The sequence below is a fragment of the Cordyceps fumosorosea genome (assembly GCF_001636725.1).
Source record: "Cordyceps fumosorosea ARSEF 2679 chromosome Unknown scaffold_7, whole genome shotgun sequence".
In the NCBI taxonomy this organism is placed as follows: domain Eukaryota; kingdom Fungi; phylum Ascomycota; class Sordariomycetes; order Hypocreales; family Cordycipitaceae; genus Cordyceps; species Cordyceps fumosorosea.
The window spans coordinates 622860-648851 of NW_017387307.1; the positions used below are offsets into that span (position 1 = coordinate 622860).

General features: G+C 54.1%; 6 protein-coding genes across 6 annotated transcripts; 4 read left to right on the plus strand and 2 right to left on the minus strand.

The window, feature by feature from the left end:
- Positions 1 to 231: 231 nt before the first annotated feature.
- On the minus strand, positions 232 to 897 carry ISF_03726 (Cytidine deaminase, homotetrameric; the record flags this gene model as incomplete). The annotated part of the gene is made up of 3 exons (XM_018847332.1): positions 232 to 291; positions 375 to 456; positions 527 to 897. The coding sequence occupies 3 exons, from the start codon at positions 895 to 897 to the stop codon at positions 232 to 234; spliced, it is 513 nt and encodes a 170-aa protein (XP_018705539.1).
- Positions 898 to 1505: 608 nt separating this feature from the next.
- Positions 1506 to 5577, minus strand: ISF_03727 (MAP kinase kinase kinase, SSK22; the record flags this gene model as incomplete). The annotated part of the gene is made up of 2 exons (XM_018847333.1): positions 1506 to 2026; positions 2082 to 5577. The coding sequence occupies 2 exons, from the start codon at positions 5575 to 5577 to the stop codon at positions 1506 to 1508; spliced, it is 4017 nt and encodes a 1338-aa protein (XP_018705540.1).
- A 6672-nt stretch (positions 5578 to 12249) lies between these two features.
- Positions 12250 to 12414, plus strand: ISF_03728 (hypothetical protein; the record flags this gene model as incomplete). Its single annotated transcript, XM_018847334.1, has 1 exon — positions 12250 to 12414. One exon carries the CDS (start codon positions 12250 to 12252, stop codon positions 12412 to 12414), a length of 165 nt encoding a protein of 54 aa, XP_018705541.1.
- A 7148-nt stretch (positions 12415 to 19562) lies between these two features.
- ISF_03729 (sporulation protein SPS19) lies at positions 19563 to 20677 on the plus strand (the record flags this gene model as incomplete). The annotated part of the gene is made up of 4 exons (XM_018847335.1): positions 19563 to 19617; positions 19694 to 19887; positions 19958 to 20022; positions 20104 to 20677. The coding sequence occupies 4 exons, from the start codon at positions 19563 to 19565 to the stop codon at positions 20675 to 20677; spliced, it is 888 nt and encodes a 295-aa protein (XP_018705542.1).
- Positions 20678 to 22135: 1458 nt separating this feature from the next.
- Positions 22136 to 23619, plus strand: ISF_03730 (Histidine acid phosphatase; the record flags this gene model as incomplete). The annotated part of the gene is made up of 2 exons (XM_018847336.1): positions 22136 to 22769; positions 22829 to 23619. 2 exons carry the CDS (start codon positions 22136 to 22138, stop codon positions 23617 to 23619), a joined length of 1425 nt encoding a protein of 474 aa, XP_018705543.1.
- Positions 23620 to 24666: 1047 nt separating this feature from the next.
- On the plus strand, positions 24667 to 25790 carry ISF_03731 (O-methyltransferase, family 2; the record flags this gene model as incomplete). The annotated part of the gene is made up of 3 exons (XM_018847337.1): positions 24667 to 24849; positions 25037 to 25639; positions 25719 to 25790. 3 exons carry the CDS (start codon positions 24667 to 24669, stop codon positions 25788 to 25790), a joined length of 858 nt encoding a protein of 285 aa, XP_018705544.1.
- Positions 25791 to 25992: the final 202 nt, after the last annotated feature.

Consider the following 25992-nt stretch of genomic DNA (forward strand, 5'->3'; position numbering starts at 1 on the left):
TCTGCCGGTGATGCACTGAGTTGACCGAGGATACACAGATTTTTTTGCAATTTCGGGGATCGGGGGAAATGGACCGGTGTCCCAACTTGACTATACGGGATCCCTTTAATACATACACACTAATTTCCTCGCAACTTTCGTCCAAGCCACATCAATCATTGATACTCCACAACACCTCGCCAGGATATGCAAACCTCTCAAAGCCACTCGTGGAACATGCACGGCAACGGCTCATGTGCCGGGAGCCCCGGGCGGCGGCAGCTGGTCCGGGCCAAAGGACATTGGCAGTATCTGCAAACCGGAGTGTCAGCACACGGGACCAAGTACACGACTCTCTCCCCACGGCCACGGCCACGGCCACGGCCAAGCCATACCTCTTCCACCGTCATGACGACAAAGTCCTCGTTCTTGTCAAACATGATGATGGGCATGTCACCCAGACAAAACTCGCGGATCCTGCCGATGCTCTCACGTTAGCCCCTTCTTCCCCCCCCCCCTTTTGGCAGCCGGGAGAAGCAAAACCCACGCCTGCCTGCACATGCCGCACGGGCTCGCCGGCGGCGAAATGTCCGTCGCCACCGCCAACCCGGCGAAGCTCCTGACGCCCCTCGCCGCCGCCGCGCCCAGCCCGACGCGCTCCGCGCACATGCCCACCGGGTAGCTCGCGTTCTCCACGTTGCACCCCTTGACGACGCCCGGGGCCCCCTCCCCGGCGGCGGGCAGGAGGGCGGCGCCGACGCGAAACTTGCTGTACGGGCAGTAGGCGGCGGCCTTGGCGGCGAGGGCGCCGGCGCGGAGGGCGTCAAAGTCGGCGCGCGAGAGGCGGTGCGCGGCGCAGGTGGCGGCGATGACGGCGTCGTCCTTGCCGTCGAGGATGGGCGGTGGCTGCTGGGGCATTCTGACGTCGTGTGTGTGTGTGTGTGTGTGTGTGTGTGTGTGTGACGGAGAGAGAAAGAGAGAGAGAGAGAGAGAGAGAGAGAGAAAGAGAGAGAGAGAAGCCTGGTCAAGATTCAATGATCGATGATGAGAGGAGATGGGATGGAAAAAAGATCATCAAACGGGCCGTCGCCAAGTTTTCCGAATGGGCGGGGTGCGAAGAGACAGCGCGGCTTCCCCGCTTCGGTGACCTCCGTCCGACCACGGCACATCGAAATCGGGCCGCCACACGCCAGCGAGCGGTACGGTCAGCGGCTGCTTTGAATTGCACATTTCTCGTATGATGCAGGCAGTTTGGTCACAAGTCATATTTCTGCATTGCCGTATGCAGCATTGTCCATCATGCAGGCGCGTATCAAGCAGCATTCCGAGGTCTACCTGCTACCACTTCAAGGAAACAAGCTTCATTCATCATGGTTGTAATTATATATATAAGAAATTCGTTACATGGTATCGCAGCATGCTTTTCCTGGCCACCGACAATATTCGAATTCGAGCCCGTGTCAGCTCCACCACCTCATATGCCTCTCCCCTCCGTGTGTCCACCATCCATCCCCCTCACACCTCCATCACTGATACATCGAGTACGGCGTCGTCGCGGCCGACGAGCTCATCTCGCTCGGCGTCGGCGACTCCACCACCTGGCTGCGGATGGCCATGATCCACTCATGCTGGAGCAGCTCGACAGCCGTCCACCGCTTGCTCGGGTCGCGGATGAAGCACTTCTTCAAAAAGTCGAGGCCCTGCGGACTCAGAAACTCCGTCGTCGGGAGCGCCGGCGCGTTGCCCTGTCCAATGTTGTACATGATGGACCACTCGTTGTCCAAATTGGACCACGGTCGCCGGCCCGTCGTCATCTCCAGAATGACACACCCCAGAGACCAGATGTCCACCGCCCCGGCCTTGCCGGAGTTCTCCGAGAGCTCTCCCTTGATCACCTCCGGCGACATGTACATGGGCGTGCCCGTCATCGACTTGTTCGGCTTCGTCGCGTGCAGGTCCTGCGCCAGCGTTCGGCCTTGTCTGGCAATCACCTTGGCAGCACCAAAGTCAACATACTTGATGATGCCATTATGATCAAGCAAGATATCTGTCACCGGAATTAGTCAATGCTACTCGTCGGAATGGTTCTGGGAAACACGTACTCTCTGGCTTAATATCACGATGGGTGATGCAGCTTTCATGCAGATACACGAGGCCCTCGAGCAACTGCAACGCATACACAGTGATGACCTGCTCGTCCTCGATTCGTCCATGCTCAAGCAGGTTGGCAAGGGACCCGCCAGAGCAGTACTCCATGAAGATGTAGACACGGTCGCGATGCACCTCGATGCCGTGGTACGCCACGACGTTGGGATGGTCCAACACCTCCAGCACGCCCATTTCGTCCCGAATTTGCTCCGCAATCGTCGGGATCTGCTTGGGATCCTGCAGTCGAATCTCCTTGACAGCCATCAGCTGGCCCGACTCGAGGTTCATGGCGGCATAGACGTTGCCAAAAGTACCACCCCCAACAAAGTGACCCTGCTGCCAGCGCATCGTCATGTTCATCGACGACGACGACAGGTAGGCCAGCGACCGGTCGGCTTCGTTATTCGCCTCCAGGACACGGCCTAGCGATCGCCGCTCGGCTTCCTTCTCCAGCCGAGCCTCGTCAACCTTGTCGAGCAGCTCGATCCGCTGCAGCGCTATGCATCTCGCCGCTTCCTCGTCGTCAAGCATCTTCTTGCTGTCCAGCTTCTTGAACTGGCCCATCATCGCCTCGACTCTTTCTCTCTCCGCCTGCGCCGCCAAGTTGGATCGCGCGCCCATGATGTCAAAGTGGGAGATCAATACCGACATGCACCCAGCCACCTTGATTCGCAGCGTCGAGTACTCCTTTTCGCCAAGCGCGAGCATGTGTCGTCCACGAGTCATGCCCATGGCCAGTTCCAGCGCAAGCACTGCCCAGCGAAACGTCCTTCTGTCCGAGGCAACGCAGTCGTCGCAGATGAAGCTGACCCAGTCAAGGGCAAGCTTGGTGAGCTTCAGATTATTCATCTGCCGTCTGTTGCTGTCCATGTAGAGCAACGATCGCTGACCAAAGTCTGTCGCAAACACAAAGCAGGTCTGAATGAGCTCATTGCAGTCTGTTCCCGTTCCTTGCGCCTGTCTCCGAATCGTTTCGACGCTGTCCATGAACGTGTTGGAAAGCTTGTATGTGACCTTCCGAATGTCCGTCAATTTTTGGTTAACCTTGTGAATGTTCGATCTCGCTTCTTGTAAAAGATCAACATGCATGTCAACCGCATCCAGGAATTCCTTTCTGGCATTGGGAAGGGCTTGCGAGCTGGTGGCGCAGAGACGAAGCTGCCCACGCTTCAAGTCAATAACTTGGCTCCTGAGCGACACGTTGATGACCTCGCCAAACCAACTCAGAGGCTCCTCCGGCCGCACCACTAGTATATACCCGGCGCTCGACTTCTCCTCAAAGGTGTCCTTCTTGGTAACCGCCATCATCGCCTGGATGTCATCAAGCCTTTCGTGCAAGTCTGGGGATGCTATGATGTAGATCCCATCCTTCTCAAACACGCCAGTCTGCAAACGGAAGTGGCCCGTAGCCGCCAGTTGGTCAAAGAACTTGGACATGTTTTCAGGCGCGTACGAGATGCTATAGTCTGACGCGTGCTCGTAGTTGTCGCTGAGCATGCGCGAGAAACGCTGCAGCATTCGCTGGCGCACACGGACCGAGTCCAGGCAAGCCTTGTATCGCTTCGTCATCTCGGCGGCCGATTCACCTGATTTGGCTTGCAACTCTCTCTCAAATGTCTGGCTGAGACGGCTGATGGCCTTCAGGGTCAGCGAGCTAAACTGCTCGGCAACCTCGATATGGCCACGCTGCAGCTGCCTGCCAATATCGTTTGCAAACTCCCACTCCTGGAACAACAGTTCAGCTTCCTTGAACGTGTTCCTGTTGCCGGTGAGCTTCCAGTTGAGCATCTTGAAGTAGTACTTCAACGCCTCCAGCACCACGTGGTCAAAGGATTCGTCGATGCATGGAGGGAGATCCCAACCTGGCTCGGGCTTTTCTATTGTAAGGTAATCTCCTTTGATTCGAATGGCTGCCTTGAGCAGCAGCTGGAACTGTGAAATCATCTGATCCTGCATCAAGGGATTCTGCTGGGCGGTCTCCTTAACTCTCCTAGCGTAAGCAAGACGCATTCGCGTAATCTCTTCGATGAGTCTAGATGGAAAGCTGATGAGTGTCAAGAGCTCATCCAAGTAGGGTGGCAGGTGTCGTTTCTGAAAGGGTTCAGAGTTGCAGATGAAGGTCTCCTTGGCCTTTGAGATGACCATTCCGATGGGCGGCAGCATGCCTTTGGGCTTTTCCGGGATCGTGTCGTCAAACAAGGATTGCAGTCCGTCTTCTTTCATGAGTCTGTCCAGGAATGAAGCTTCGTCGGGTGCAATGCCGTCCACGGCTGGCGACCGCTGTTTGGTGCGGGAGAAGTCGAGCTCATCGTTGCCAACCCACTTCTTGAGAATAGACAGCTCAGTGTTGATCATTTCATTGGTATTATACCAAGACAAGATTGCGCCGTAGGCCTCACTGAAGTGTGGCGAGGCCGCCGTTGGATGCTCAGCAATGAGGGCAACCCAGGAAGGATACAGGCTTTCACACTTTTCGATCGAGGTGACAATGTCGCAGACCTGCTCGTAGGGATTTTTGCCTGCCTCGCTCTCGCCCTTGACTTTGAAGTTGATAATGTCGTCCAGTGTTCGATCGAGAGTGGCGCGCGCCTCCTCCACGACGCGCTTCTGCACTGGAAGATGTCGGCCGCACACCTTGCTGCGGACACCGATCCAGAGTTCTGATTTGTGACCAGTCTTTCCGACAGCCTGATCGGACGAGCCAATCAGCCTCTTCTTCTCTTGCCGCACGACATCGCCCGTCAGGACAGCTTCGAGCATACCATGCCACTCGAGCCTTTCTCGACTCTCGGGGTCCTTCAATTCGTCTTCGGTTGGTAGCACGTTATCATTTCCGTAGAACATGATAGTGTCTTGTTCGAGACGATCATCAAAGGGGCTTTCAGACGACGGCGTCTCGCCATCCGAGTCTGAGTCGTTGCCGATATTGTCGTATTGATTGAAATACTCGCCATCGTATTCTTGTCGTAATTTTTGCACGTAGGCCCGTTCCTGGGCGCGAAATCTACTATCACTCGGCCACGGGCGCGTTGCAGAGGACGATCGGACAGTTCCATCGAAGGTTGATTCTGTCTGGGGCGGTCGTGGCCTTCGAGATGTCGACGGGTTGTATGTGCTGGATGGTGTTCTTGTCGGGCCGAGGGGTCGTTGGATATGTGGCTGGTCGTCGCCGCTGGGGCCACGCTGGTTACCGGCCGTGCCGTTTACCAGGGCGCCGGTGGCATCTTCGTTATCTGGGGAGGCATCGGGATGTTCTTGCAAGCCAGATTCATCAACTAGCTTCTGGTGGTTTTGGGCTGCATCGTGGAAGTCCGGGGTCGAGCCGTCAGATAGCTCTGCTTTGGCGGTAGTCGCGGCCATGGTGTGCTCTGGCGATGCAAAGTCGATTCGTAAAACGTCGTCTTGGTCGGCACCAGGGATTCGCGAACCGCTGGGTGAAAGGCTCGCCATTTTCGTCGAGATGGCCAAGCGGTCCGCTGGCTAGGTACCTATCGATCCCTGACTCTCTCTCCCCCCTGAAGGATCGGGCGGCGGTTCAGTCAACGGGGGCCCGCTGCAGAAAGCATGGAGATGACAGTGCCGAAGGTCGTCTTTCTCGATGGTTGAAATTTGCAGTATGGGCGATTCGGGTGTGCTGGGATTCAAAAGTATTGAGGGGTAGCTGAAAAGAGGTTTTCAGCAGGATGCTGTACCATGCAGCGCTGCGTTGCCTCTGTCTCTCTCCTTTCAATGGGCGATCGCGATGCAGCGCAGCTGTGGCGTCGCGTTCTCGTTAAATTTCGCGCCACATGACACATCCACACAACTGTGGCTGGTGGGTCGTTTGTACACAAAAGGCGCAAGTAACTACTATAGCACCTGAAGCTCCAACACGCAAGTTAATCAAGAATAAAAAAGATATGCCAAAAATGATTAATTTAATAAATACGAAGAAAACCGAAATGATAAATTCCAGCGCCGAAGAATCCTGCAGGGAAAGTGGTCCAAGCCATGCCCGAGCCACGGGTAGTTGCTCAGGTATATCTAACGTTCTCTTCTTAACTAGCTACATAGCCCTGTCAGCCTTGATACACAGCCGAATCTTGACAACTCTGATGAGGCTAGGAGCTGTACGATTAGAAAGGGTTCAGGCAAGTCTTACACCTCCAATTATCAATCCGGGGCTTTTTTCCCATCATCACTAGGCGAGGCGAGAGAAAAAACTTGGTTCAAGCATAGGTTATGACGGGTCTAGTCAACTTGGCTTGAAACAAGCACACGGACGATGGATGGACGTTGTCGGTGTGCAACTTCATTGCGCTTCGGGGACTCTTGTGCATTTCTCCATCCAGCGCTATGATTCCTTTTCTTTATTCTTTGCTATTGACACTCCCACGTAGGGAACACGAAGATGAAAATAACAGGAAGGTGACGGCTCCAACATGCGAGCGTGCTGTTCAAAAAAGGAACCCTCTGGCCATCCAAGATAAATTCAGTTGGTACTGGTTATTTTCATGAAAGGAACTATCTCTGATTATTGCAATATTCCAAGTTTTACCCTTGGTCTTTTTTCTGGGAAATCTGGGAAAATTGACCGTCGTGCAGTGGAAAGGCACATGAGATAGTCGCATGTGCGTTAACCACGTCCAAACATGTCGAGGCCAATCGCAGCACCATAAAATACAAGCTGTCGTCCAATAATTACACTGCATAGCTGATGAATAGTAAAAAGTGTAAATAAAGTCCGTATATGTCGTGCATCAATCTCGGAGCCGTGGGAGTGTGGTTTCTGGGCACGGACATAATGGGGGGCTCACAGCTTGGGCCGTGGCCATGGCACCAACTGTCGTGGAGAAAACGCCACTGATTCCTGTCTAGTTTTTGTGCCTCTTAGTTCTGTAGATGGGGAAAAGTGCAATTGGCCATGAAAATACAATAAAAGTTGTTCAGTGGAGGCTCATGTGTCGCATGGTGAGCTCGGGCTGTGTCGCATACTGCAGTCCCGAGCTCGTTGGACTCGGACCGGCTTGGCAAGTCTGTCGGGTTGAAGGCTGAGTGGCTACAACTCCATGCATGACTTTGGTATTCGTAGATATGCGGAAACCGAGTCAATCTTTGGTCACATGTTCCAGAAACAACCGTCTGCCCTGTCCACGGCCATGTGCAGGTGTCTTGGGGGTCTTGGAGACTTGAAGCTCTCAAAGGCTGTGCGAATGAGCATTGTTAACCAGTGCAATGACTGTGCACGGGCAGTGTATTGGCCTACTACCGGGTAAGCTTGGATGTCGTGTCGTGTAGTTGGTCACAAGAGTTATGCCAGGTTGGCGCCGCATGCTTGCAAGCACATGTCGTCCGTTTTGCACAAAGTGGTCGACCCATTTGTCTCTTTAGAGCAGCCACTTGAGACGAGTAGGAGACGCCTGTCGCACGATGATGGCTTTTCCTGGTCAAAAAAGATCAGAAAGCTAAAAGATGCATGCATGCGTCGTACCAGTAGCTAGTTAGCTTCTCAATATCATCAAGCCTCGCAACTGAGGGGAAAGATGTCTCGGCAAGTGGTGTAGCTGCGGGAGCAAGCGTGTTCGGTCGGTCGAGTGGCGGCGCCGTCTATTATTTCTAACTAACCCGCTTGGCGATGAAGACGGGAAATGGATATGATATGCAGCCTTTGTCCAAGTGAAACGTTCTCTTTGCCCGCGTCTCACTCATGCCGGGCCCGTTGTCGTTCAGTTCACGAGATGCTCAATGTTTCCGGTTCGTATACTCCCCAGGAATACGAAGAAACGGACGGATATATCTTTTAAAAATAGAAATATGCACAATAACTCTTCTCATCACCGGGGGGCCTGTTTTGAGGCTTCTCGCGCCACTTGGCCGCGGAACGCAGCTTGGAGCAGGGGTGAGAGAGCTTTTGCATTTGCCTCGGAATACCACAGTGACATCGATGTCTTAGTTGATGGTGTTTCAGCAGCTTGTACTTGTCATATTATTTTCTGTTCGTCTCTTTTTTTTTTCTTGTCCGATTTTTTTTTTGTTTCAGTCTTCTTGTTGGAGTTGCACATATTTCCGGTGAGGGTTACATCGCAGTCCCGTGCTGGGCATGGGCGAAGACACGGGTTGGGAGAGGCTACAGAAAAAAAGCAAAACAACGGGACAACTTCTCATGATGCGATGGGCGTCGAAGCCTGTCTCTGGGGGCTTTTTTTTTTTTGGTGTCAGCCATTCATTACTGGGGGATGGGGAATGCAGATCATCATGGGTAGACGACCAGGCCTCGACGAGACGTTTTTTTTCTTTTGTCACTCGACGGGCCGCTTGTCCGCTCATCAGAGCGTCACTGCGGCTCTGCTGCGGCAGCGAAGCCGAGTCTACTCCGTAATTCGTACGACTAGCATTGTTCATAGTCGAGATGGAAGGGCTTGCTTTTTTTGAATGTCATCGGGGGGCTAGTTCGCTGCTTCGCTTCTCTGACTTGTCTTTCCACTTGTGGCTTGAGAATCCCAGATCCATTGGTAGCGCAAAGTAACCCTGGTTTGGTACAAGATTGGACTTGGCACAGGATGAGCTGCAGTGAGATGGTGGTAATTGCAGGAATATCTCAAACCCAATTGGTGTGCATATTACGAATTACCAGTAGTTCATATCGGGATCACCAGGTAGATGAAAGAGCCAAAGTAAATGCGTTGCAACAGGGGGTTGCATGAAAGCTTGCTTCAGTCGGCATGTAGCTACTCTCCAACTACAAATGAACTACTGGCAGTTGTCAAATCATCAAGCAAGTTCAAGTAATTACCTTGTTAGTCTACAACTCAAAAACATCTCACGACCCTAAACAATATTAGCTAGCGAACTACAGTACATAGCTACATAGCTATATTAACTTCACACCGTCATCTCTGGGGAAGGCAAGGCAATCACGGTAAATCGGCCAGACCGCTCACACTGGTCGTGGCTGCACGGCTATGAGCCGTCTACCAGGAATATTACTCGAGCCCCCCTCCCCCTGGTATCCTGACTGACAGCCTTGACAACTATCCATAGTTGCTGGGATTTCTCCGATCCATCTCAATATTGAAACGCTACCTGTCCACGTATCGTTCCACGGACATGAATTGGTTTGAAAAAAAAAACTGACTTCTTACCCATGAACTCGTGGCTGTGGCTGAACCGGTCCAATATGATGCATGCAATGCATCACCAGCGCCATTAGCGTTGGCCTCAACGTCGACGGGTTTCACACGGCAGAGAGGGCGCTAAATTAGCCCTGCATTGCCAACTCGGACGATTTTCATCTGCCTTGTCGCGCCACCCATTCAGACGTGGTAGTTGATTAGTTAGTTAGTTAGTTAGTGGATGGTGTGTTAGTTGCCGGCTTGGGGTTTCACACTCCAAGGTCGGAGCGGGATAAGCGAAGACACCAAGTCCACGATAGCCGGTCACGCATGCTTGACTGATAGTTAACTAATAACTACGAGTTACGGATAGTGGGAAGAATGTGAGAATGTGAGAATGAGAGCTGCGAGTTGCAAGGATCAAAAAAAGAGGAACTCGGGACCCTGCATTGTGAGAGCGGGCCAAGTTGCCATCTCTCCGCGCTACTGCGGGGGAGGGAACAGACGTTTTGGTTCTCGGCTGCCCGACAGTTGTTTGTCCGTCCAAGAGAAGAAGGGGGCAAGACTGAAAAAAAAAGAAAAGGAAAGGAAAGGACTTGGTTGATGCCAACCCTGCCTGCTACGCGACGCCGTGGTGTTGCATTTTGGGTGGTTGACGGCAATTGGCCGACCAGTTGGATATATCTGTGCAAATCACCGATTCATAATCCTATCTGTACTAAATGGTACTACACAAAGACAGCCCTGGGTGGTGGTGACGGGTCCGGAGAAGCAAATAATGAGCGAGAATCCGTGAGCAATGACTGAACGGCCTTTGTTCGCTCCCGCTCCGCTAAAAAGGCGACGAGGCAAGGCCACACACGGCTCACCAACATCATCTGTGCGTTATGCGCGCCTTGGACCATTTTGCCGCCGAGTGTTGCCGTTATTAATGACAGCACGGCCTTTTTGGAGGAGTTTTGAAGGAGTGGTGGTTCTTGGCAACGGGTGCCAATTGTGCACTCGTTAATTTATGTGGATATTACTCGATAACAATGCCGTTGTGTGCATGGTATGGTATATGCCTGGGTTTCAATAACATCCATGCCGGCCGAGAGCCAAGTTGTGACTGAATGAGTGAGATCTGGGCCAGAAAGGCGCATGTATCAGTATGCATGCATGGCCAACATTGCAAGCCCATCCGGGTTCTAGCGAATCAAGGAGTCGACTTTGCGACGCCACATTTTTCTTTTTCGTTTTTTTTTTCCTTGTAATTCTTGTTGCCTATTTTTCCCTTTTTTTTTTTTTTTTTTTTTTTTTTTTTTTTTTGCTGAGTGTGATGGTGTCCCAAAACATCAAATTTGCAGAGAAAAGTCCGAGTGTACGGAGAAGGGATATGGAGTACCGACTCCAGAGCCTCTAGTTAATGGCTAAACTACTATGTAATAAGTTAGTTTATTATCTACGTAGCCAACCGGCAAAAGAGCCTAGCGCCACCGAAACGGACAGGGCCGCTTTTGCTTTTGCTTCTTCTTCTTCGTCTTTCTGTAACTCGTGCTTTCTTCTTCTCCGCCGCCATCTCAATACTAACTAATACCACTACGGATAGCAACCAGGTACCCAGTAAAAGGGGAATGGATAAAAAGAAAGTTGCGAGGTATCAAGGACCACGACTGGGTATTCGCTTCATTCATCACAAACATTGGCGGGGGCTTACTGACCAGGGCTCTCTCATATCTCTCATAAGCGAACACTGCTGTCTGTTTTCTCTCTTTCTCTCTCTCTCTCTCGCTCGCTTCCTTGTTGTATTCAGTAGTAAACTACCTTGTCCTCGGGGCTCTAATAGCAGCAATGCCACTATGACTTCAAATGGGCAAGTCAGCCCGGTCCCTCCCCACCTTTTACTCTCAGACGTGAGCTTGGGCATCGTCTCAACCTGCATCCACAATAGTTTTAGGCCAGTGTAATGATGGCGCAACCATAAAAGAAAAAGGTGCTTATTTATCATACCGCTACTACTGCTATTATAATAATGGTACTTATTATTCCATAATAATAATAGCATCCAGACATATTTCCTTCTCTCTCCGACCCCCCGCATGAGCAGGGACCGTTAAGAAGCACACAGACAGGGGTGGAGTGAGGCGGCAACCCTCACCCTCACCCTCACCCTCACTCACACTCACAAACTCACTCACCCGCTCTCTTGCAACACCCTTCTTTTCATCATCATACACCCCCTCCCCTCATCAAGGCCATCTTGCCCATTCGTATCCCGGTTCCTGCGTAAAGTCTCAGTCGTCGCCCGCTCTTGCTCCCATGTCTCGCTTTGCTTTGCCAACTTGCTCCCACTCCCCCCCTCCCGTTCCTACCACACCTCCCGACTTACAAGACTTTTTTATTCATCTTTTTTATTCATCTTTTTTATTTTATTTTTTCCCTTCATTTTACTTCATCGTCTACCATCACCTTTTAACCCCCCCCCCCACACAGTCGTCCAGTGCTCTGCGGCACACCTCTTGCTCACAGACATATAATACCATCGACCACCCGCCCTCCGTCTCAATCCGATCTCAACAAGGCCAAGGCTCAACGACCACATCCATATCCTACACACGTGCTTAATAGCACACCAAGGACATCAGAACTCTCGGGCGAATTGCCGTCATTGTCATCGGGCTTACTTCCCAACATCTCTTATTCTCCGTTCAATATCCCTGTCCTATTATATACTCAAGGGTTGTCCTATAGCATTGGCCAGTTGCGTCTCCACGCTATAAGCTTCCCGCGCAACGCCGCTGCCCTTGCCGCCCGTCTGATGGGATAATATTTCCATCCCGCTATACGGCTCTCGCTTTGCATATAAAGTCGACAAGCTTTCGTCCTCACACACACCTTTACACTCACTCACTCACTCACTCAACTTTCACCCTCACACATAGTCACTCACTGAAGAAAGGTATGTAGCCTCAACTCTGCCACCTTGAGCGAATGCATGTGCTCACCAACCAACCCGTTAGATCTCTCCCCCTCCGTCCTCCCAGCCTTCAACATGTGCGACTTTACCAAAAACTACTACATCTACATGTCCTGCGTTGACCCGGGCCTGCACTTCTGCAGCACCTCTACCGACGGCAACCGCCAGCAATCCTGCCCGGCCGGCCCTCATGAACGCTACATTGTCATCCCCGAGAGCTGTCCCCTCTGCTCCGGCTGAGCAAGTTTCCCTCCCGGGCCATAATTTTTCCTATCAGCCACGTCGCTTCTCACCATCCACCACTGCCGTATTCCCGCACCTTGCTGGCGGCACACACACTTTCAGCACTGCCGCTGCCAAGCCAAAAAGCGGCACGATATTTCCGGTCCTCTGCGCTCCCAGAACATGGTTCACTGAGGGCTTGCGCACATTGCCGCTTATTCGGCATCTACTCGACCTTGAACATGACCTGATTTCCCAATTACTTGTTGACCGGAGGCTTATCTTTCTCATCACGTCTCTTGGCTGGCCACGATTGAGCGGCAACTCGACGCCTTGCCTTGCCAGGGGCTTTGAAACCGGAGTCGTCGCAGTTGGGACGGGCCCTCCCTCGTACCAGGGCTTGCTGCCTCGCGAGCTACCGGGGCGTCAGCGCAGGACGCGTCTAGAATTCGTTGATCTTGCCTAATCCAATCAGCCGCTTCGGTCTGCAGGACGTCCAATTGCCAGGCTGAAACAGCTTTGAAGATCGCGACGGTCGGGTGGCCGCATTGAGAGAGAGAACACATGACCGTTGCATGAACTGGATTGTATGTACATAAATAGTAGCTTCTAGCGCAAGACCAATTCTTTGTCCTCACAACATGGTTTCTACTCTCATGGATGATGATGTAGGAGTGAGCGGGGTAGCATCACCAATATTGTCCAAGTTTAGCAGCAACTCATGCCCGTGGCGTGTATCATGGTCTAGTTTGTAACTATCGACATACATGCAAGAGTTACAGAGTACATGGATGGGAGTTTCGTCCATCCACGCGTCTACCACGAGGTATTTTCATAGCCTTGCATGTATGGTATTGCCCAAAGAGGCAAGAGGCTAGGAAACACACAGTTCGCATGACTCGGCCGGCCTGGAGCGAACGATAACTGACTAGATAGTAAAAAGTAGTTCCAGTTCCTCCACTCACTCAGCTGAGACGGACCGAAAAAAAAAAACTGGGTAGAGAGCTAGGTAGAGAGCTAATACGTGTTATATATACACATGAGGGACGTACGTGTTTTAAACAAAGCAGGCCAGTGGATTGTGCATATACGTTTTAGTGTTAGTAGCATTATCGTATCAGTAAGTTATTAACCACTCGGGCTATCGGGAGGAAGATCGAGGTGCAACAACAGCCAGGCCAACATCACGCCACAGTTGGGCTCTCTGGTCCTGTATTTGGCCTTGGGCGGATCCAAACTGCTGAGCTGTCCGTCTGCGTGCTGGTTGCAATTACCGTCTTGGTAAGGCATTAATAACCACCCTTCTCTATTGATTCCCTCTCGGCTGTCAAGCCCGTGCCCCCCCAACATGAAGCCGCCTGTGCGCACGGACGGCCCTTTGTGCCCTGATTCTCCCTCTCTCGGCAGCGATGTGGTCCGACAATGTGACTGACTGGCCCGAGAAATCGGGTTACAGGCACAAGACCAAGAAAATACGGTGAGGTGCCTGGCTGGACATTTACAAACCTGCAGTCCGTAAAAGAAGCGAAGCTTCTTTCTTTTGCACTGGCTTCAATGAAGCTTTTGCACTGGTTCAATAAAGGAGGGGGGGGCAGGAAGGTTCTAAACAGGCTAGGCATCAAATTAGATGAACGGCTAGGATCCGGACGTTTGAAGAGGCTCCGGGGCGTTTTTTAAACGGCGACCAAAAAAAGGTTGCAAGTCGCTTGTTCGTACGACCACCTCCGTCCCTGGCTGGTCCGAGTGAGACCATTCCAAGTCTCCGGAAGGCGAACTCAACTCATAACTCGACAGAGCCCGGTCGCTGCTGCATTTGAAATGGCGTGAGAGTGTATCGAAATGAGGTCCTGGGATGATAACAAAAAGAGGTCAGAGAGATTGAGTTGGAGCATCCGTACGAGGTAAAGACAACCGCTCGCAGGGCGGGTCGTGTCGTGAGGCGAAGCAGCCACAGCTAACTAGGCAAATCCTTGCTCGTTGGCATGGCTCGGCAAGGACGGGGACTGGGCAAGGTAATAAAGGGCTCATGAACCTGTCTGAGGTCAACTTCTCTTTTACAAACATGCCTGTTCCTTGCTCTATCACGAGGCAAACGCAACTCGGCAGAACGTCCGCAGCAGGCCGACGCCTCTTGATCGCCAGCTAGCTAGCACATGTCGTTCAACCAACCCGGGCGTCAACATCAATGTCCCTCATCTTTAAACTCAAGTCATGGTCCCAAAAGTCAAGAGGTCTTTTTTATTTCTCCGGAGTCAAGGCGTTGCCCGGCAGGGCAACTCTACCCGTCCCGGGGAGGCAGGGGATCTGTCAGGATCAAAAGTCAAAGTTCCCTTGTCGCTCAAATAAATAAACTTTTCCTTGTTCCCCGGAGCGACAGGGAAACCTTGTGTAAGTATTAAATCCGAGCCAACAAGCTCAAAAGCAGCCCACCAAATGGTACGGGCGGGACGCTGAGGCTTCAGAGCTAGTCGAAACCCGGAACTAAGGCCAGGTACTCGTGTGTTTTGCGGTCTTTCTATTTTTTTTTTTTTGGTTTCCTTTTCCTACTGGTATTGGTTAAGGAGGGGGGGGGGCAAAGTGGACGGCGAAGCACGAGGCGAATTACGTGGTCAGGAAGACCGTGCGCGGGAATGAGGCTTCCAGTCAAAGCCGGTAGCCAACGTTAATAACAGCGGATACATTAAGTTGGTTATTATGAAGATGTCTGGAGGGGCAGGAGGGCCAAGCAAGGTGACGAGGCTGCGGCGATGGAGCATACATGGGTGAGCGGCCCTCTCCGAAGCCAGCTTTTGCAGTCATGATGCATCATACTGACTGTTAAGTATCCTGGATACACCAACATTGCTACCATATCAAGAGTGCGTATCAACCCCGAAGAGCTTGCGTAATAATCAAGACACGATAAAATGCCCCGCTGCAGTTGCAACTGCCCAGAACCAACACCAATAACATTGATAACTAATTAACTGACAACAACATAACTGGCACAGGATGAAACAGCTTGGTCACAAACATTTGAATGCCGCAAGGCTGGAGCGGAGGAAAAAACCGTGCAGTTTTAAAGTTGGCCAGGGAGTAACGCGGCGGTGTATAGTACAAGGTGTGTACTGTATACGTAGTGTGTGGAGGGGTTCGGTTCTCTTGGGATGCCCGTCAGTCCGTACGTTCACATCTATTAGACTGTCATGTATGTATTAAATAACCAGTAGAGCCGTTGCGTATTCAATCCATCATTAGCAGCGAAAACTGATGGGCGGATTTTTAGAGTTCCCAGGTAAGGTCTTGGCAAACTAGGCCCGCTCGTCGTTGAAACCCAAAACTCACAACTAATACGTATTCGTAGTTGGCAAGCAAGAAAGGAAGCTTTTTGAGATGCAACCCAGTTCTCGCTTGTGTCCATCTTGCTACTAGTTAGTACGCAAGTACCAGCGAGTTGGCAACTCGTCACCGGGTACCGATCACGACCGCTCAACCTCCCCAGCCCTGGTCCAGCGGCGGCCAGCAAGGGACAGCCAGTGTGTGAAGCTGAAGTTGAAAACAGTACGAGAATTAAGCGAGAAAGCGATCTGCTCAAGCATACCCAGGTGGTGCTCCAGCCAACGTCAGAACCGGCCACGATCAGCTCAGGCTACTGCAGGCTGCGCTGCTTAGAGTTGCTGGTACTGGTAACCCAATGTTCCTCGCAGTGCAGCGTCGCAACGGGCGTGTGGACGTTACGGTCCAGCAGCTACTCTCCTGGACTAGTTAACTAGTCGACCAAGATATATCCCCAATTTCCCATCTCCCCCTGCAAAGCACCCACCATTGATCGAATCAGATCAGCACTGTTGATGAAACGACCAGCAATCAAGTACTCAGGGCAGGCGATCCGGGCGCCAAGTTCTTGTTGCACCTGACACGCAAGGCGGGTACCTTGATAGAACGTCCCTTGTCAAATTCAAAGAAGGGAAAAATCAAGGACACCTTCCATTCCCATCCCGCTTCGGCGACCTTGGCAGACACCCCTCCGCCCCGTCTCCGTCTCCGGGGGCCGGATTGAGATGGCCAAGATGGGGCGCGCCGGAAGGAGGGGGGGAGGTGGATGAGGAGGGGAGATGCATGCGAGGTATCGTCTGCATGTCATTGTCTCATTCGCAACACGATCCCATGTCCTATATGTGATTGTACTATACGCTGCTGCCAGCGCATAAATATCAGCCACGTTATCGGCAGCTGACGTGATTGATAATACTAGAAGGTCTAGGGGGGCGGAGGGGGTTCTGGAGGGAGCTGGTAAAAGCAAGCACTGCACGTGGGCTGTGTAATTCAAGAAATGCTTAAAAGGTTAAAAATAATAATAAAATAATAATATAGGCTATATCGGCGGGTGGGAGACCGATGCAAAGGAGGACAAGTTGACGACGCAATGTGACCCAAAGCGGCAAGTTGCCGTAACTTGGTATTAATTAGTAGTTAGTGATAGTATTACGAATTATTATCATGTATGGACATGTTCATCTTTGGCGGCCTCCGACGACACAACCCCTCGGCCAAGCAGAAGCCTAGCGAGTAAAGTGACGTTTTCCTGCAAAGATGACGTTTCACTGCAAACCTGTCGAATTTCCAAGAGTCCAGATGCAAGCCATGATTTCTAGTCAACAAGTGGCCACATTTGTTTCGACCACGCCGGGCGTGTTCAAGACGGACAGACAAAAAGAAGGCGGCGGTGCTCGCTGCAGGTTCTCTACTGCATGCATGTCTTGAGCAATGACATGCCAAATAGATTAATATACATGCAAGCCCAGTATGATTGTGGCTTGCATCGACGCCGCAAAATGACATGCCTCGGCTTCCCGTCCAGATGTCTCGCTCAAGCCCTGCCGAGTTCCTCTTCTGCCTTGTTTTTTCCGCCTATGTACATATTAGAGCTACTGACTGGATTGTTTTTATTTGTTTTCCAGTTATGAGTTTTCTACTAGTAAGAAGATGGCCTCGATCCTTGTCAACCAGGGTCCGAAGGGGCGGCGGTGCTACTGCACGAAAATCTCCGGCCGCTTTAAGCCCTTCCTTTTTTGCCTTGCATCTTACAGGCTGTCCTGTCAGAACTCGCTGTAACCCTCATCAGGGTGTTGTTGCAAACCAAGACATTCGGTTTTTTTTTCCGGCTTATATCACACTGCAACATCACGGCCAACAACAACGCACTGGCGACCGCAAGCGGAAAAACCGGCACCTTTGACTGGGGCAGAGCAAGGATTTTCTTTTCTATTTTCATACATTTTCTCCCATAGCCCGCGCGAACCCGGGTAAATCCTTCCAACTTTGTAGATAATACGAGTGCCATTGGCCAGTTCCCCGAGGACAAGGTTTCGGGTATTACGAGTGGACGACACAGGCTGCGCTGAACAAGTGTCAGCCATTCGTCAGTGCGCATCGACCTTGTTTGCATGGCTGTCCAAGATTTGTCTCTTAAAGACAAATCAAGCTTCTCAGCCATATTTCTCCGTTGCCCCTCTACTATCCCCGCCGACGTCTCTGACACATGCTTGATTAGATATCGGAGCTTCGGCTCGTTCGGTCTGGGCTGGCTGATGCATGCATGCATGCATGGGGTACTTCGTATGGTGATCCCTGTCATCGACTTCAAAGCATACAAGCTGCGACGTTTTCCCTTGTTTTAGTGAAAGACACCCCCTGGACCAACAAGACCATGCATTAACACACCTTTCTCAGTTGGCGACTGTGCGAGCAGCTCACGGTGCAAGCTGAATGCGTTTTCTCTTTGGTGAAATGTCAAGTTGTGGCTTCTAGTAACTCGTCCGTCGTCCGTCGTATCTACAGCATCTCGAGTCAAGATTCAACATGATCGTCCGCTTCCTCTTACATGGAAACATCGTAAGGTCGCGCCGGCATCCGCACTTTGATATACCCGCTATCTCCAACGAGCGGGTCTCGCCTGAGCCGTAGCACCCGGGAAAATTTTCCGAAGCACCTTTTTTTTTCCTTCTCTTCCGAAAAACTCGACCAACATCACCAGCCCACCCACACCCGTTATGGGGAACGGGGATCCCACACATCTCCACGGCCAACCCGCACGCACGCACGCCCAAAAGGTCACGGGCAGCCCGACGTCACCGCATAAGGATATCAAGGTTCAACTCTGCAGCAATTTGAAGCGTGGCATGCATGTTGACAATGCGCCCCCTCATCCCCTCGGCCGACACGTGAAGGGTGGCCAACGCCTCGTAGGGCATCCCGCCGCGGCGGAGGTCGCGGCCCGGCATTTCTACTGCAAGCATCAAAGCCGAATCTAGGACGCCGAACTCCCGGGCTGCGCAACGAGGAGAATCGGGCCCGGCGTTCGCGGAAACGCCGAGTTTGCTGACCGTTTCACGGGCCGCAGCCCCGGGGTCGATCGCCGTCCGGCCCCGCACCAACCGCTATAGGGTAGGTATGTATGTCCTGATGAGCTTGATTGTCGTGGCGTTCAGTAGCCGCGGACCTGCAACTTGGCATAAAGCGCGGTATCTTTGTGCGCGACAATGAATTGAGCAATTTGGACACAACTTTATGCTGTTCCTTCAATTTATCCCTATTCAGGCTGGGAGTCCTGTTCAAGGTCTCCCCTTCGCTGTGCTAGACTAGTAGGCTGCGGAAACATGTCTAAAGCCACAGACGCATGCAGCGACAAAAGACTGCAGATGCTCTTTGAAAGCAACATCTCAACTGAACCAAAAAAACATTGTTTTCAATTCCGAAAATTTATAGCAGATTTGTTTGAATCAACTTGCATATGCCGCCCATGCTCAATACATACAGACAGCCGCCGCCACGGCGACGTCGCTACCCCGGCTCTATAACTTGAATGTGGAGCCACCAAGCCAGCATGCCGAGGCACACGTCGGAATCAAAGCTGCAGGCTGAACCGCATACAGTCCGTTCAGGCACTGGAGACGACGACAAATCAACTCCGGCTGTGCCGACCGGAATCATCAAAGCATCATAACCGCCACAGGCTCACCGCGATATAATCCGTGCCGCCCATTCACTTCATCTCGTCAACCCTCAACACTCTTGACCGCATCTTCACAAGCCAGCCAGACCAACAACCCCACTGCGTTTGCGACCGTGCCCCCCTCTGCATCCATCATCACCTCCTGCATAAACACAGCAAAAGAAACATCGCCATGTCATATCCCGAATCTCACTACCTGAGCCCCGTCTGGAGGGATGGCCTTTTCAGTCAGTACCCAGAAGAGCAACGAAGCTCCCCCTCCCTGTGGTCCGCGTCGCTAACCACCACCCACCCACCGACCAGACGGCAAGGTCGCCTTCATCACCGGTGGCAACGGCACCATCTGCAGCATGCAGGCCAGGGCACTCGTTCGCCTCGGTGCCAACGCCTGCATCGTCGGCCGCAACGTCGAAAAGACGGACAAGGCGGCCAAGGACATTGCCGCCGTCCGCCCGGGCGCCAAGGTCATTGGCATCGGCGCGTGCGACGTCCGTAACGTAAGCTTGCAATTTCCTCCCGTGCGCTCGGGGGTGGCCTTATTACTGATACGAGAAATTCGTAAATTAGGCCGAACATCTGAAGAATGCCGCCGACCGCTGTGCCAAGGAGCTGGGAGGCATCGACTTTGTCATGTGAGTAGCCTGGCCGTTGGGCACGGACCAAAACCCTCACCGTAATGAGCGACAGCACGGCTGACCGCCCAAATCTTGCAGTGCCGGCGCCGCTGGCAATTTCATCGCGCCCATGGACGGCCTGAGCACCAACGCGTTCAAGTCCGTCATGGACATTGACGTGCTCGGCACCTTCAACACCATCAAGGCGACGCTGCCGCACGTGCTGCGCAGCCCGACGCCGCGCATCGTCTACGTCTCGGCCACGTTCCACTACACGGGGCTCGTGATGCAGTCGCACGTCTCGGCGGCCAAGGCGTCGGTGGACTCGCTGATGGCCTCGGTCGCGCTCGAGTACGGCCCGCGCGGCGTCAACTCCAACGTCATCGCCCCCGGCGCCATCGAGGGCACCGAGGGCATGGAGCGCCTCGGCGGCTCGGCGGCCAAGAAGCCCGGCAACGCGCTCGTCCGCGAGATCCCCTCCGGCCGCATGGGGACGGTCCGCGACATCGCGGACGCCACCGTCTACCTGTTCAGCGAGGCGGGGAGCTACGTCAACGGCCACTCGCTCGTCGTGGACGGCGCGGCTTGGCGCCGGCAGCCGGCGTTCACGCTCGGCGACTCGGGGTTTAAGTACCCGGACGTGTTCCTGGACGAGGACAAGGCCAAGCTGTGAGAGGAAGGGGCGATGATGATAGGGTGTGGCGGTGGTTATCTACATTTGGCGTTTGAAATTTTCTGGTGGTGCCTCGAGACGACTTTGGCGCAGGCGGTTTTCTCCCGATGGCCTGTGCATGCATATACATGTAGTGATTCGCACGTGCGTGTAATTGGATACAGATAGCGTACAATCTCTCAAGAAATACCGATATGGAATAAAATGAATCGATACTCGGCATTGAATTCAACGGGCATGGCCTACCCGCAGAGGAGCCAGAAATGTCGCGGCTGCTACGCTACCTGCCGAATGTCTTATTGAGGCATTTCGGTAGGAGTCGCAAAAAGATAGAGATGCCGATCATGCGGTTGTTAAAAAGGCAGATATGGAAAACCGTTCAGGTAAGCCATTGAATGAAGTCGTGATGCGCCACTTTGCAGGAGAAAATGTGCATCTCCGTGGCGATGCATCGCTATCGGTGTCTTCCGCCTGGGTTGCGGGTTCGGTGGGCCGTGGCCAGGGCGGGGGACGGCGGTCGCCAATTGGGTTTCGCGTGGTTGTTGAATGGCGATATGCATTTGGTTAGCAAGGCTGGCCAATGGATTGATCTAGGGGACGCCACAAATGGTTGGAGATGTTGCGCCTTCGACAAACATGGAGGTTGTGCGAGGATCCCTGGTCAGCGATGGTCCGTCTATTAACTAGTGAGCTGAACATGATGGGGTGGATAGAAAGGGCAATTTCCGAGAGTCTGATTGGCGGGAGAAGAGAGAGAATTCAAAGGTTGCAGCGGCCGCGGAAAAGCTCAGCATCGAAATCGACTGTGGCAAACGGAGGCGTTGAGGGCCTGCAGAGTTGCGGAGACTCAGTAAGTAGGTTGGTCATGTATCTGTTCTAGAAGGGGTAGTTGAAGAGGATGAATGGATGCATGGTGTTATTAAGGGTGAGTGAGGTTGTTGAAAAGATGTGCGCGAGGGTTGTAGTGACAGGATGTTGATTGTTTGATGGACAAGAAGCTGTTAAATTCCCGAATCCCCCAAGTGTATCCCCGACCAGGCCCGTCAGCGGAGGAACATCCCCCGGCAGTGGGGCCGACGGCCCAACAGTCCAATGGCCGGGCTTGCCGCCCCTGCTGCCCGCCAGCTGCCAGCCACTACAAACAAAAATTCATCAACTGAGCCTACTAATGAACAGCAAACGGCAAACGACGGGGCCGCTTGCCTAAAACAGGAGAGGGGCTGCCTTCCCCAAAATCTCGACTAGCGATAGTGATAATGAATAATGCGAGAGAAAAGTATTTGATCAGGCTCTGACCCTCCCACTCCCCTCCTCCCCTCCTCTCTCCGTTGTCTTGCGTTTGTCCCGTCGTCCAACTCATCACCAGTCTTACCCCGGACCGCGATCGGAGCTTGCATAAGCCCATCGCTTTGCCTCTCCCCATCTCAAACAATCTAACCGAGCAACCCCTCCACAACAATGCACTCCAAGCTTCTCCTCTCGGCCCTCGCCGCCGCCGGCCCTGTCGCCGTCTCCGCCGAGACCGTCCTTGGCGTCTACGTCTTCCACCGCCACGGCGACCGCACCTCCAAGTCCTGGCCGCCCACCAGCCTCACTGCCCTCGGCGCCGACCAGGTCTTTTCCTCGGGCAGCTTCTACCGCTCCCGCTACGTCGACCAGGGCGCCTCCGACAAGGTCTCGGCCCTCTCCGACGGCGCCGCCGTCCTCTCTCAGCTCAGCGTCACATCCCCCATCGACGGCGTCCTTCACAACTCGGCCGTCACCTTCCTCCAGGGTCTCTACCCGCCCCGCGGCGACGCTGGTAACGAGACCCTCGCCGACGGCCGCTCCGTCCAGGCCCCGCTCAGCGGCTACCAAGTCATCCCCGTTAATGCCGTCTCCGACGCCGCTACCATTCAACAGGCAGAGAACAACGCCTGGCTCCAGGGCAACACTGGCTGCACCAATGCCGAGGTCAGCTCCAAGAGGTACCTCAGCTCAGCCGAATTCAACAAGACCTCGACCGACTCCAAGGACTTCTACCAGGGCCTCTTGCCCGTCATCAACTCGACCTTTTCTTCCAGCGACGCTACCTTCAAGAATGCTTACACCAGTACGTCAAGCTCATGCTAAATTGTCTCTACCAAAACTCTACTGACCAGCACCTTTTAGTTTTTGACTATATCAATGTCGCTTCCATCCACAACCAGACCATCCCCTCCGGCAGCCTCGTCAAGCCCGCCATGCCCCGTCTGTTCAATCTCGCCTCCATTCACGAGTGGAACCTGGCCTACAACAGCTCCGAGCCCGTCCGCGCTATTGCTGGCTCCGTCCTGGCCGGCCAGATCCTCGCGACCCTCGGAGCCCTTGCTACGGGCGCCAAGGGCGCGCCCAAGTTCAACGCCCAGTTCGGCGCCTACGGCACCTTCATGGCCTTCTTCGGCCTCGCCCAGATGCCCGCCGCCAGCTCCGACTTTTACGGCATCTGCGACTACGCCTCCTCCATGACCTTTGAGCTCGTCACCAACGCCACCGCCGGCACCGACGGCAAGTACAAGGCCGAAGACCTCTCCGTCCGCTTCTTCTTCGCCAACGGCACCGCCACCAACGACACCTTCAAGCAGTGGCCCCTTTTCGCCCAGAAGGAGACCACCCTCTCCTGGCCCGCCTTCCAGGACGGCATGAACAAGTTTGCCATCCAGGACAACGCCCACTGGTGCAGCACCTGCGGCAGCACCTCGGGCAAGTGCGCTGCCAACAGCACCTCACCCGACACCCCCGCAACCACCAACTCCTCTGGCTCTGGCGGCATCTCTCTTCCCGTTGCTGGAGTCATCGGTGCTCTCGTCACCCTCGCCGTCGTCCTCGGCGTGCAGGCTGCCATTATGCTCCTTGGTGGCTTCCGCCTCATGAAGAAGTCGACTCTCCGTCCCCAGGGCAACGAAGCTGGCGTCAAGGCTTAGGCGTTATGGCCAAGAGAGGATGAGAAAGAATAAGACAAAACATGATGACAATCGAATAACGTGTACAGGATGTAAATGGATATCGTTCTTCGCTGCATATATATCAAAGGACATGGAATAGCAAATATTGGTTTTTTACATGAAAGCATAACCTGCTCTACGGTGACAATGTATTGTGTGTTGCTATAATATGACGCGACTCTGATGCAATGGTTGGTTATTGCTGGAGACGTTCTTTTACTACGGTCACTATCTCGTCCATACACGGTAACTAAGCGGTTCCAGCTTTGTGACATGGCAGATAACGTATATCCCCCGAGCACATATAACCCTATAGATCGCACCGTTCCGCAGCTATCCATCTACTACTCTACCTCGTCGCGACCCCCCCTCAGCCCCGCAGGGTTGCCCCCTCCCTGGCTATCACTTACCTCCGTAGATGTCCGGGAGGAAGCCGAAGCCAAGGAGAACACACTTTTCAGCGCAGACAATCTGTTTGTGGAACAAGAGCCTCCTGTATGGTCTTCGGCTGGCGCGGTACCGCGGCGACCAAGGAGAGATCGGGCAACGTGACCGCGAGCTCGGACAAGGAGCCCGAGCCCATGCCCCGCGCGCGCGCTGATAGTATGCGGGCAGCTATGCATGGATCGACAGCTTGGCATATAGGTACGGGATGCCGCGCTGTCCGCCGGACCAGCGTCAATCCCCACCATGCCGAGATGGATGCGGGAACCGCCGGGTGGCGTTAGCTGAAGCTGCATGGCTGGCAGTCATCTGCATGATAACCCACAACCGAGTGACGAGTGCATTCTCGTATGTTTTCTCCCGCGAGGGAATGCAGCGAAAAGAGCGCGCCGTCTCGCAGTGGCCTAGCCGCAGCTGTGCCCCCTCGTCGTCTCCCGGTGGACGGGAGAGAATCCGCGACACATGTCTACATGGACCCCATGGGGGATCTCTCTCACTCTTGCGTACCTTGCGTGGCCAACCCAGCTGCCACCATAGCCTCCCTCCTCCGAATAACCTTGTCTTTTTTGAATTGAAACAATCATGTCCACTGACGATTCCGCGCAAGATGATAGTCCCGCCGGCATCATCGCCCAGCTTGCCGGCTACGACGCGCCGCGCCTCGCCGCCGACCCCCAGGCCCGCATGACCGCCCTCGCGCTCTCCAAAACGCTGTCCGCCTCGCTCGAAGACCCCGAGACCTACGCCATGGCCACCGCCCTAGCCGTACGTTGTTTCCCTCCCCCCTCTCTTCCCTCCCTCTCCGAAGCTCACATCCCAGCTCCGCGGCCGATGAGCAACCTCGCCGTGCGCGTCGCCATCGACGTCGAGCTCTTCACCCTCCTCGCCGCACAGCCCGGCCCCGCGTCGACCGCCTCCCTTGCCGCCGCCGCGCGCTGCGACGCCACCCTAGCGAACCGCCTCCTGCGGACCTGCGGGCCACCAGGCGCTCACCGACCCGTCGCGGGGCATCCTCCAGCGCGCGTTCCCCAACGACGACAACGCTCCGCGATCGCCGTACGAGGTGCTCGAGGGGATGCCCGCGATGCACCGAGACTTCAACGCCGCCATGGCCGTCGGCACCGGCCAGCCGGAGCCCTGGTTCCGACTCTTCCCCACCGCCGAGCGGCTTCTCCCTACCCACGACGACAACGGCACGACGCCGCTGCTTGTTGACGTCGCCGGCGGCCGCGGGCACGACCTGCAGGCCTTTCACGCCGCCTTCCGCGGCCGCGTCCCGCTCGTATTGCAGGACCTGCCCGATATCCTCGACACCATCCCCGCCGGCCTGCTCAACCCGCCGGCCGTCACCGCGCAGGCGTGGGACTTCTTCGGCGGCGAGCCCCAGCCGGTGCGCCGCGTGCTGCACCAGTGGCCCGACGGGCGCGCGCTGCGCATCCTGGGCGCGCTGCGCGAGGCCATGCTGGAGGCGGGTCCCCGCGGCTCCACGCTGCTCATGTGCGATGCAGTGCTGCCGGACGTCGGCGCGCCGAGGGCGGCAGTGCGAACTCGACATGTGCGTCATGGTGTTCGGCGCGGGGCTGGAGCGCTCGCGCAGCCGGTGGAGGGCACTGCTGACGGAGGCGGGCTTCGAGGTCGTCAAGATCTGGCAGACGCACCCGGGCGCCGATGGTGTCAACGAGGCGGTGGTTGGTTCTTCGGAGTAACTCGGTAGTGATACGGTAATACACTGCAGCTCAATGCTTAGTTTTGTGCCTCGAGCGCATCTTCACAGGCCCCGCGACGCAGGACGTCGTTGTAATTAAGCATGTATTAAGACTTGCATGTCGTTGTCAACGTGTCGCCGTCGCCTACATAGAAATGGTAACCCATAAAACAAGCCAAGGGGGAATCAACAATATTGTAACC